General features: G+C 36.5%; 1 protein-coding gene across 1 annotated transcript; it reads right to left on the reverse strand.

Moving 5' to 3' along the window:
* Positions 1-443: 443 nt before the first annotated feature.
* Positions 444-12,033, reverse strand: foxred1 (FAD-dependent oxidoreductase domain containing 1). Its single transcript, XM_054625946.1, has 11 exons — positions 11,827-12,033; positions 10,510-10,730; positions 9,556-9,666; positions 8,473-8,591; positions 8,241-8,335; positions 7,333-7,434; positions 6,552-6,628; positions 5,235-5,395; positions 3,793-3,922; positions 3,600-3,704; positions 444-2,930 (listed from the first exon to the last, which is right to left on the reverse strand). Exons 1-11 carry the CDS (start codon positions 12,005-12,007, stop codon positions 2,676-2,678), a joined length of 1,557 nt encoding a protein of 518 aa, XP_054481921.1. The 5' UTR covers positions 12,008-12,033; the 3' UTR covers positions 444-2,675.
* Between the last annotated feature and the right edge of the window lie 655 nt (positions 12,034-12,688).

Here is a 12,688-nt window from a genome sequence, read left to right on the forward strand (position 1 = left end):
TTTTTCTGCTCTTCAAGTGAAACTGTCGGGGTCTTTTTGTTTTCAGTGACTTGCTCTGCATTTGTCACTCTCTTTGCAGGTGGTGCATGTAGCTGCAGGAAGCGAACATGTGGAGGAGGCTGGTGGCACTATGTGGGGAGAGGAGAAGGAGGTGGTGTTTTTGTAGATGCACGAGATAAACCGCAGCACAGTTTGTACCATCGAGCTCTGCAAAGTGGTCCCAAATACACAGTTCATTACTGCACATTTACTGAAGCACTATTTAGTACTTAACTTGAGGGTTTTGTACAACTTTATACATCCAACACACCACATTTCAGAGGGAATTTTCAGATTAAGATTTTACATTAAACATATGACAATAAAATAGAATAGAATAATAAACAAAATGCATGATTAAAGATTTAACCAGTGGTTTACAACCTTTATGTTTCAGACGTCTGAGTTTTTAGCAATAACATCAAAAATACATTTTGCACTGATAAAACAAAAATAATGTTGACTGAGTGGTGAAAAGCTTAATGTGCCACATGAGACAAATTAATATGAGAGTTAAGATATTAAACAAGACTTTATTAACTATGCTTGTCAAAGTTAATGTTGAATAAATAACCTCTAAGACCAGCAGACACCATGATTTAATATGCATGCACCTCATTAATACAGCGTTCAGACCGTCTTTAAGAATCATTAATAATTTAAGCGTATCAGGGTTTTGAATTAGGTGCTTTTATTGCTCATGTTATACAAGAACCTCATAGCTTGGAGTTTTACTTCAGTTAAAAAAACGCTCATCTTAGCAGTTTTTTTCTATCACTGTTAAAACAGTACGTTATTTAATTCAGGCCCTGATCTGATCTTTTCTCTTCTTGTTATGATATGAAATAATCACTCTACCTTTGACTACCAAAGTAAAATGATGCTTGGCATAAATGTGACTTAAAGGTATGATGATGCTTCACGTGGGTAACTTGATATAAGAATCCAACGTAAATGGCTCCATCTGGTGCACGATGTTAAACACAACAACTCAAACTGAACAACAAAATACATCTGTTGTAAATGTGCATTTTTCTGATGTGACGCCGAAGTCAGCAGGACGTCAGGTGGGTAAAATAAATAAAGTATCTGACTCTGCAGTACATAGTGATGCTTAAACATGAATATATCCAATAATATATTTATCACTGTAAAATGAGCCAATCTGCATGATGAGTATTTCAACTTTTGGTACTTTTAAGTGTATTTTGATGCTCTGGGCTCAAAACTAACTTTTAAAAAGTGGTTGTCAGTCTGGTCACCAGGCAGCAGCTTTCGGTTGCTAAACAGAAAATATGGTTGCCAATATATTTTGAATAATTAAGATACTATGCAGTGACACGTCAGCTTAATAAGGAAAATGTGGATGTTCTACATACTTTGCAGCATATTCCTCTTTGTCTTTCGTTCAGGTTCATCTGGGTTTTTTTTTGTCAATTTGCACATTTGATGTCAGAAAACATGTTTCTTCACGATTGTAAAAGCATATGCAGCGTTGTCTGGTTCTGACTGTGACAGCGATATTTAAATATCACTAATGCAACAAATATAAAAAATATATATTTACTTTCTGGTACATTTTGCTCTCTATTTTTTTGATAAGAATTGGTTGCCATTTGTAGCAGCATTCTTCTCTCTGTCTGGTGATCCACATTACCACTACTGTAACAGTCTGCGTATTTGCAATGAGCTTGACGCGAAATGATTCTTCAGAGGCAGTAACTCCATTTTAAAAGTTTACTCGACAAAAAACAAAGTTACAAGATTCATTCTGTGCTCAACTTGGCACTACGGTCAAAAAACTGTCTTGCTCTGCAGACTGATTAACCTCAACTGAGGGCTATTGGCTATGACGTCGTCAGTAGCGTAACTAAAGGAGCATTTCAACATTTTTCGTTACTATATAACTGAACACATCTTATGAAGTCTAATATGGCTCTTACACCATTTTTTAAAAACGTTTGAAAATCGCAACCTGGTAACTGTGGTGTAGTGGAGAGCAAGGTAGTTCTCCAATCAGAGGGTCGGTGGTTCGATACCCGGCTTCGGCAGTCGATGTGTCCTTGGGCAAGACACTTAACCCCAAGTTGCTCCTGAAGGCTTGCCATCGGTGTGGACTGGATGTTGTATGAATGTTAGTTAGAGTCTGATGGTGGCACCTTGCATGGTAGCCTGTCATCAGTGTGTGAATGGGTGAATGATATGTAATATACTACTGACTGTAAGTCGCTTTGGATAAAAGCGTCTGCTAAATGACTGTAATGTAATGTAATGTTACCGTGTAGCCCAGATACTAATACTTTGTTACAAGTAAAAGTCCTGCATTCAGAGTATTTCTGAAATGTGTTGTTGCTAGTTGTACAAGGAAGATCTGAGTACTTCTTCCTTCACTGACTGTCGATAGGAAACAGGAAGCAGATCGCGTATTTTTGGTGTCAATGTCCATTTTGTCGACACATTACAACAACCCAGATCTGCTCCCTCTGTGGATCTGAAATAATGTCACACCTTGATTCTGTTATTATTCCGGTGAGTTCAACGTCATTCATCACTGATCGGAATAATGTTCAAAACTACAAAAATCGAGACCAAAGCTGTAAAAATATGTCATGAAGGCGTCCAGAGTTCTGGTTCCTCTACACGATGTTCTTCTCCAGCTTGGGCTCCTGGGCCAGGATCCGCTGGAAGCTGAGGCCGCTCAGGTTCAGCGTGGTGAAGTTCCCGTCCAGGATGAGCTCGGCCACGGATCGGCCCACCGCGGGGGAGTGCTGCAGGCCGTGGCCGCTGAAACCGGTGGCGAAGTACATGTTGTTGATGAGCGGGTGCATCCCGATGATGCCGTTCTGGTCGAAGGTGTTGTAGTCGTAGAAACCGGCCCAGGCACTCGTCACCTAAAGGAGGGAACCAGAGAAGAAGAGCTTAGACACTTTATTACTAATTCAATTAAAAAACATTTGACTGAGCAGCTATAAAGACAAACAGATAAAGTTCTCTGCAATCAAACTTCCTGCTAACTGCAATTGACTATACTGTGTTTTAAGACAGCCGAAACTGCGACATAGTTGTCCTCATTTACATATTTATTATCTGTCTCTGCTGTAAAAAAACAACTGAACAATTCTGTAATAGTGATGCAATCATGTCGCATAAACCTTGTATGTTAACCAGCTGTCACTCACCAAGCTAACGCGGTTTTGATAAAATTATTACTTCATTATTGTGACGTTTTCTGACACAAAAATCAACATAAATAATGCAGCGTTATGTGCAAACTGTTTCCAGTACAAACGAAGACATCAAGAAGTTTTGTACTTTTGTTTTGGTAGAGCCATTTTTTAGCTGAAAAAAGAAGCTAGCTTTATGACAACAGAGGGGTGAAACTGATAGAAATTGAATTTTAAATGCTAAATCAAACTCTTTATTTTATCTGCCAAGTTTGAGTCTTTGGACAAGCTTCAACAAAATAAATATATCAGTATTGGCTTTGCATTCTTGTGGAATGATTGCCAAGCAAAGAGAAAAATAAAACCTCTTTATACATCATTTTATCTCAACCTTACCTTCAGCTTCTCAAAGGCTGGAACACGAGAGGCCAAGCTGGGCCAAATCTTCTCCTCAAAGAACTGGTGGTCCACCTCCAGGTTACTGGTGTCTGGCTCCTCCGCCTGAGCAGGAAAAAAATAAACACACATTCAATTTATTCTCAAATCATTAAAAAAAACATCAATAGAAAAACTTACAAATATAACAAACCTCCTCTGGCGACGTCCCAGCGATGTAGTTTCCTCCTAACCCTTCTCTCCTGAAGTAAACTCCAGAGTAATCAATCATGAAGGGCGTGTCCAGACCTGGACCGTCAGGACAGTGGACCACATACACATACCTGGAAAGAAAATAAATACATCATACATGCAGTATATTCTTCTAATACTGTGTACTTTCTTGTCATCAAAGCATTGGTCGACATTCAGTTCATTTTTGGCATGAACATGGTGAAAATTGAAGTGCTTGAATTGAAGTGGAAAAGCTCATTTCTATCAGGCTGAGAGCCGCTTGAGGCAGCATGAAGAAGGATTTAGAGAAGGTTTTTACAGAGAAGCTGAAGCCAGTTTAGTGCAAATAGGACACTCTTTTTTTAATACTGTATCTGCCTGACAAGTATTCAAATTATCTACGCTCTATTCAAATCACTAACCAACGCTCTCCTCAAAGCCACAAATACTCCTTTGAAAAACAGTAAATTTACCTCTCAGAACACGAGAGTTGCTGGTCTGCAGCTGCCTCCGTCGGTCAGTTTGTTTGTGTGACTTTGGTGTTTTAGAGGGTTAGTTTGGATTCAACAAATTCACACAATACAAAAAAATGTGTTAACTGATTGAGGGAACAGCAGACAAGCAACACCTAAAATGACTGTTTTCGTTAATGGAGTCTTGTGGCTTCAGTTCCCCGGTAGAAAGGGCTGTCTTAGAGAAAGTTAAGGAGGTGAATATATCCTAAATATAGCGTTCACTTAAACTAAGATTGAATCTTTTCGGTGTCTAAAATACGTCCAAAGCAGTACATTGATCTGTCTGTTTCTCTTAACTCCATCCACTACAGTAAAACCAGAAAACCACACTTCAAAACATCCAAACTGTCCCTTAAACACCAACTCACAACATTCAAAACCAGAAAGAAATAACACTTTATAACAAAACAAACAGTAAAATAAAACACCACACATCTATAAGTAAACCAAATATAATTATTACAACTTAGCAATATATCTCTATAATAATGTCTTTATATGTCTTTTAAGAGGGAGTGTCTGAAAAAGGTGCACTGTTATTTACATGTTTAAAAGAGGCTGCTTTTATTAACACTTTTTAATATTTTCAACATGTCGTATAAACCTTTTTCTTTCCTAGTAAAGCCTGGTTTTAAGTGTGTGTTTGAGGGTGTTTACATTCATTTTGTGTGAGAAGTGAAGGACTTTAACTCCCATTTTTTACCCTTTATGTTTAAAAACAGCTACAATTGTTACACATCATCGTATTCGGAAGTGAAAACCCTCAAATTAAAGCCGAGTTTTCCCAAACTGTCAGATTACTAAAGAGCTGCACTGTATGAGGCGCTGCAAGTCCCTTTCAAAAGAAAACTAGACATTTTGACAGCAATTAGGTTGGAAAATATGCCACTTGAGTCAAAAGGCCGACCTTTTGCGAGGCTCGACGGGCAGCGGGATTCCAGCGATGGAGTCTCTGGGACCGGAGCCGATTCCCAGCATCTCTGTCAGTTTAGCAGAAAAGGCTCCTGCTGCATTCACCACAATGGCACATTCCACCGGCTGGTACTCCAGACTGTTGGGCATCTGCACCTGCTCAACACCAGAAAGTATCCCATCATGTACGACGCTACGCTGTTGCTATGGCGCTGCGGCTGTGCGGTGAGGGAGCTCACAGTGTTTTAAAGCATGTCTACCTTGTTGACCCAACTAAAACTCCCGTGGATTTTGCACTGATTTCAAAAGAAACATTAGATTTTCAAGAAAAATGGCAGCACTTTTTTCAGTTTAAGATATTAATTTGCAATATTCAGAAGGATGTTTTTAATTCATCTAATTTTTTTTTCTCCAAAACATAATTACAGCCTTTTAAACACAATAAATAACCAGAATATTAAAGAGGGGAAGAGGAAGTTAATTCCTAAAAAGGCATTATCTGTCTTTTATTCCACCATATAAATCCTTTAAGGGGCTCTTAAATTTCTACCCTAGCAACCAAAATGATGTTCATATAAAGCTACTAAGAGGTAAATGTTGTGCCAATATGTATGAAACAACAGCACAAAGGCAGCCAAGACCAGATCCACTTCTTCTGTTCCAACCTTTCACAATAAAAGCCTAAGACATAAAATATTTGTAGGCGAGAATTTAGCATTTTTTGTGTGGTTTATTCGTAATGCCCCCAGTGTGTAAAGGCCTTTAGTCGTGTTTCTTCAATTAAACCAATGTCCCAAGCTACTTTTACTAACATTATTGATGTAAACAAAACTTTAAAAAAGGTATAAAAACATGACTTACTTTGATTTAGTTGTTAGTGTACGTACTAAGTAGACCTGTCAATCAAGTTCTGGTATCGTGGAGCTACTCTTTTGTTCATTTTTTGCTCATACAACACGACAGACCGTGCTTTTAAAGAAGAACTTGGTCGACTGAGTTTAGTAAAGAACTTGTATATATATATTGATGTAAGAGGCCATGGAGGAGAAAACTGTCCTGACATGTTGGTGATCACAAACATATGACTGTAAAATGTGTTTACATTGATACTGTAACAAACTGTTTAAAGGTCTTTAATCAAGTCCACATTAAAGACGTATACACACGCATACACACACACACACACACACACACACACACACACACACACACACACACACACACACACACACACACACACACACACACACACACACACACACACACACACACACACACACACACACACACACAGTCAATGACGCTCACTTACTTTGACAGATGTGATCCTCCTGAGCTCCATTTGATCACCATCAGTGGATGTAGTATGTTTGGTTGTGTATTTAAAATCTGGGGAAGGAATAGAAAAGTTAATGTCGGTCAGCCGTTTAAGGATTATCATCTATTTCATCTATTATTTTATCTATTTATTTTTGCATGTATCAGGAGTGTAAACATCAAGAATTAAGTTGGCATTTGCAATAACTTTCCATGCATCTTCAATGATTGTTCCTTGTCAATTTGGTACTAAATTCTCCTTATATGATATGATACGATTTCTCTTGATGTTCCTCGTCAGCCAGCAGCAAAATTTTCAGCCAAATTGCTATTATTTCACCTCTGTTTTTATATTGTAAAAATATTAGTTTGTTATTAATTTGACATGTTAATTGCTAATAGAGATATTATACACAAATTAAATTTATACAAAAATTAACATTTGAGATGTTTTTGCCGATGTAGGATTAAATCCTCATCTCTGATTGGCTGTTTGCATTTGGTAAACATTACCGTTTACTTGTCAGTTATCTGTTTTTTCAATGTGACATGAACAAAGAAATCTGAGTACTTAAAAAATCTTTGTGAAACAGAAGTTACAGAAATTAAAATTCAACATATACAGGACAAGTCTTAACATGTTTGCCCTGCGTGTCTTTAAGAGAATAACTGATTTTCATAAAGAATCATTTATCTAACAAAACAAAGACTCGGTTATAAATTAATCCGAGTTACGTCTGGATGTTTTTTTGCATCAGGAGGCCACAATAACAAACCTGTGACTTCTCCGCAGCACTGAATGACTCCCATGGAGATGGCCTTCCTCCTGAAGGCGTTCAGCAGAGTCCAGGGGTCGAACCAGCCCTCGTTCTCCAAACCTGGAAGTCAGGACGGACTGGTGAGCAACGTGGTGAGCAACTACACTAGGGCTTCACAAATCAGAAACAGTCAAACTAGGAAGCACTGAGCAAGAATGCATCAATGTTTTGTTACTTTTTTTTCCGTCTCAAAATGTTTTCAGGAACATATTTTAGATCACTGTTCAGCTGTAAAGTGAGAAAGTTTGTGGCCCGGTTGCCATGTTGGAAACAATCGGGCCAAAAACGAGTTGTTAGGATTTGGTGAATCTCCACCATAACACACGTCTGAAAGCATTGCTCAGAGCCAGAGTTGAATCATGAATGATGAAACTTTTGCAGGCCAAACAAGCTAGAAAATGAGCAAGTCAATTTTTAGCAACTGAACTAAACGTGCTAATCGACTTTCACAATATTCACCCGTTCAAAACAAGTTGAGAAGAATTAAACATTGTGTCAGCCTGCATGTGATACCATGTGACATGATTTGGATATAACCAAAATACTCTGGTCCATAAACTACCATTTGAATGTTGATATGATCTTGAACATAACTTAGCCCTTTTCAGATGGCAATGTTATCCGTTTTGGGAGCTTCTCTGATAGATAAACTGGTCGGAAAACACAAGAATATCCAGTATATTTTACTTTTTCTCTCATCTCCCAAGTGTTTTAAATGTATGGAAAATTTGGCAACTGTTTTTTTTCCACAGTAAATCTGACCCTTATCAGCAGAAATGTGATTGTTGCTAAAGATATTAAATCCCAAACACTTTGAACTCTTAAGAAGTGTTTAAATATCAAACCTGTGTGTTATCTGGACTCACCGTATGAAGCGAGCGCCACGCCGTCTGTGTTTATCCACGGAAACTTCTGCTTTAATTGAGTCGGAGAGAGAAGGGACACTTTGGCTCCGGCGGACCTACAATCACAACGTGAGATTGTTTAATGGAAATAATAAACCCCTCAAACCAAAGTCAGAATGTCCAACTAGAATCTCTGAAAGTAGTAAGTCTCTGTTAGATTTCTGATATCAAAGAGCTGGACTGAATGAAGCACCTCTGGGCGCTGTAGTTCTCCTCCATGATGTGAGCCACCTCCTCACTGGCCAGGAAGAGGTATCCTGACTGGTTGAACTGGAGGTCCACTGGGTCTTCATTCAGCACGCCGAGGTGTTCCTGAGACGACACAGACGAGTCATTTCTTTACCAACAAAATTGAAAAATAAGGTACAAAAAAATACAGCAGATACAGAAATATGCACTACACCAATGCCATCAATGGTTCTTTAAAATATTTTTAAACATTGACATTTTTTTTTAATGATTTTTGTTCATTATTTTACTCACCTAATTCATTGTATTCAAGTAAAACATTTAATTATTTTATATATCACTTACTTTTTTATTTTATTGAAGTTTAAACATTTTATTCTAATTTATTGTTTTTTTATTTATCACATATTTTATAATATTTAAATTGAAACATTTTATTCAATTTTATTGTTATTTATTTATCACTTATTTTATTTTATTTAAGTAGATTTTTTTAATTCTTTATTTATTTTATTTATTACTTATCTTATTGTTTTTAAGTTAAAACATTTGATTGTATATTATTTTATTCATCACTTATTGAAAACTTTTTCTTCTATTATTTGTAATTTTATTTACCACTTATATTATTGTAATTAAATTGTATAATTTCCATGTAGTTTATTAATCTAGTTTTGATTTCTCTTTTTTCTTTTACTGGTATAATAGCTTTAAATTCGATTTTATTACATTTTTATAATTTTTTTGTCTCACGTGAATTCCCTTTCATTTTCAAATCGTTAAATTATTCTTTATTTTCTGTTGTTTTTAATGTCCACACTTGTTCTATCTTTGTTTTGGCTGGTCATTTGTTTGTGAAGAGCTTCGAGCTGCACTGACCTGTTTGAAAGGTGCCAATACAAGTTTGATCGATTTATTGTTTGATTCAGCAAATCGCACAAGTTGGTCAAACCTCAGCTGTGAAATATTAACACGACACACGTCACGTTAATGATTTAAAGAACCTGTCATTCATCTTCAGTGAGCGGTGAAGCCCACAGACGCTGCACAGATCAAAACAACAAAAACACCATTAAAGGTGACCCACATTGATGTTCCTCATGAAGTCTGCGGAGGCCAGGGAGAGGTAGATGTTCTCAGGCAGAGAGAACTGCTGTCGGATCCCCCCAGCAGACAGAACAGTGGAGGCCTGGGAGTACTGGGGAGAAACCAGGACGGAAGCAGTCAGTAAGGGAATGTGTAGAAGAAGAGACATGCTGCATGTTAGGCTGTTTTTTATGAAAACGTTAAGGATTTCAGACGGAGTGTTTACCATCATTTCTCCCAAACAGATGCAAGTTTTGATGTAAAGATTTCTGTTTCTCATCCACTCATTACATCCTACCTCATGCACATAATTAAACCACTATGGAAGAAAATTTTGAAATATCATGCAAGATTTGGGATGATTATTTGCCTGTTATAGTTTTTAGGATACAGGGATCCTGTCTGTGATCGATAAAATCAATTATCTGCTTCCTATATTCATCTGTTTTTCTCCTCTTAGCATCCATAAAACCTTCTGCAGTCGACCTCACACCTGTGATACCAAATAATATGAAACTTAATAGGATTTGTAAGTATTTTAGCTTGAAGACTGGCTCTTGTTAGGTCCCTCTGTGACTTAATATTTGTGCAAATAATTAAATTCACGATAAATGAAAACCTGCTCTGCAGCAAATTACTTCTATTGTTTGCTTTCTGAGCATTGAGAAAGTGAAAAACGAAGAGCTAGGCTTGTTATGTTTTCTTACAAGTTTAAATTTCATTATTTAGATTTGATACAATATATATTGGACATTATACTGAGAATCTCATTTGTCTTGATTTAAACCACAAGATGGTACCATGAAAGCAAAAGTAGAGTAAGAATACAGGTGAATGATGCAGTTATCAAATAGGATTCCTTACATGTTTGAGCATGCATATAAAGGTTTTTTTTAAACTCATCATTCCCGTTTTGCAACCTGCTGTGAACAATGTTTTGATCTTGCATCCTCACTGTTAGGTCCTTCTCCACCACGATGACCTTCACCCCTCCTCGCACCCTCTCCTTCTGCTTCAGCCAGTAGGCGATGGACCAGCCTATCACGCCGCCTCCGACGATCACAATGTCGGCCCTCTCCGGAGGAAGGTCCGGGTTTATCTCCAGGGGGCTCCAGCTGCTCCCAGGCAGAGCGTCCGACGCCTTCTTCCGCATGGCCGCCAACTGGGTCTCCAGATCTGGTTCACAGAAGCAGAACTTTAATGTACTTCATCATCATGTTTGCAGGTGTTGACTTGCACCATAAAACTTAAGATATATTCAGAAACTTCAGCTGCCACTCTACAATTCGGCATGTATAACAATGCATAAACTGGAAAACACTTTGATTTATCTTCACATACAAGTGGAGTAACTTTACATTAACTGCAACATTAGTGTGAGGAGGGTATTGCATGAAAGATAATATGCATTAAAGATAATATGCATGAAAGTGTTGCATTAAAGATAATATGCATTAAAGATGTTGCATTAAAGATAATATGCATGAAAGATGATATGCATGAAAGATGTTGCATTAAAGATGATATGCATGAAAGTGTTGCATGAAAGATAATATGCATGAAAGATGTTGCATTAAAGATAATATGCATGAAAGATGTTGCATTAATGATGATATGCATGAAATATGTTGCATGAAAGATGTTGCATTAAAGATAATATGCATTAAAGATGATATGCATTAAAGATGTTGCATTAAAGATAATATGCATGAAAGTGTTGCATTAAAGATAATATGCATGAAAGTGTTGCATTAAAGATAATATGCATGAAAGATGTTGCATTAAAGATAATATGCATTAAAGATAATATGCATGAAAGATAATATGCATGAAAGATTTGCATTAAAGATGATATGCATGAAAGTGTTGCATTAAAGATAATATGCATTAAAGATGTTGCATTAAAGATAATATGCATTAAAGATGTTGCATTAAAGATGATATGCATGAAAGATGTTGCATTAAAGATGTTGCATTAAAGATAATATGCATGAAAGATGTTGCATTAAAGATAATATGCATGAAAGATGTTGCATTAAAGATAATATGCATGAAAGTGTTGCATTAAAGATAATATGCATGCCGAATTGTAAACAGACCTCCAATTAATCACCACAGAGTTTCAGATGTTGCAGACAAGTTGCAAACATGTTGTTTCACAAATAATTAAATAAATAGACAATTCCTGAATGGAAAAGTGTCTACCCCCCCAACACACACACACACACACACACACACACACACACACACACACACACACACACACACACACCTTTGAAGAAGTCATTCCTGAGAGGTGTGCATGTGCTCAGGCTTTGACATGAAGGTAGTCGTCCACCCGACCACGTGGGTCGTTGTCTGCAGGTAAGCAGCCCTCCAGCAGCTCGCACCTTCACCTGCAGCCTCCTCCACGTCCACATGGCTGCTTCACAGCAACGAGGACAACCGTGCATGTCTCATCTCAGACAGTGTGCAGTCCAACAACAGCCGACAGAGAGGTCATGAGGAGAAACACCCGTATGAGGGCTCTCCTTCAAAATAAAAGCACATGTTTGGATGTACAGTAGCAGTCAAAAGTTTGGACACACCTTCTCATTCAACTACTTTGAAGAATGTTGAATATAAAACATATTCTGGTTTGTTGAGCATTTGTTTAATAATATATAAAAGAAGACATACATTTATATATATATATATATATAAAAGAAGACAAAAGAAGACATACATTTATATATATATAAAAGAAGACATACATTTATATATAAAAAAGAAGACAAAAGAAGACATACATTTATTTATATATAAAAGAAGACATACATTTATTTATATATAAAAGAAGACATACATTTATATATATAAAAGAAGACATATTCATTTATTATATATAAAAAGAGACATATTTATATATATATAAAAGAAGACATACATTTATATATATATAAAAGAAGACATACATTTATATATATATAAAAAAGAATACATTTATATATATATATAAAAGAAGACATACATTTATATATATATATATTTATACATATACATTTATTTATATATAAAAGAAGACATACATTTATTTATATATAAATTTAGATTTATACATTTATATATATATATAAAAAGAAGACATACATTTA

This window comes from Anoplopoma fimbria, chromosome 24 (assembly GCF_027596085.1).
Source record: "Anoplopoma fimbria isolate UVic2021 breed Golden Eagle Sablefish chromosome 24, Afim_UVic_2022, whole genome shotgun sequence".
NCBI lineage: Eukaryota > Metazoa > Chordata > Actinopteri > Perciformes > Anoplopomatidae > Anoplopoma > Anoplopoma fimbria.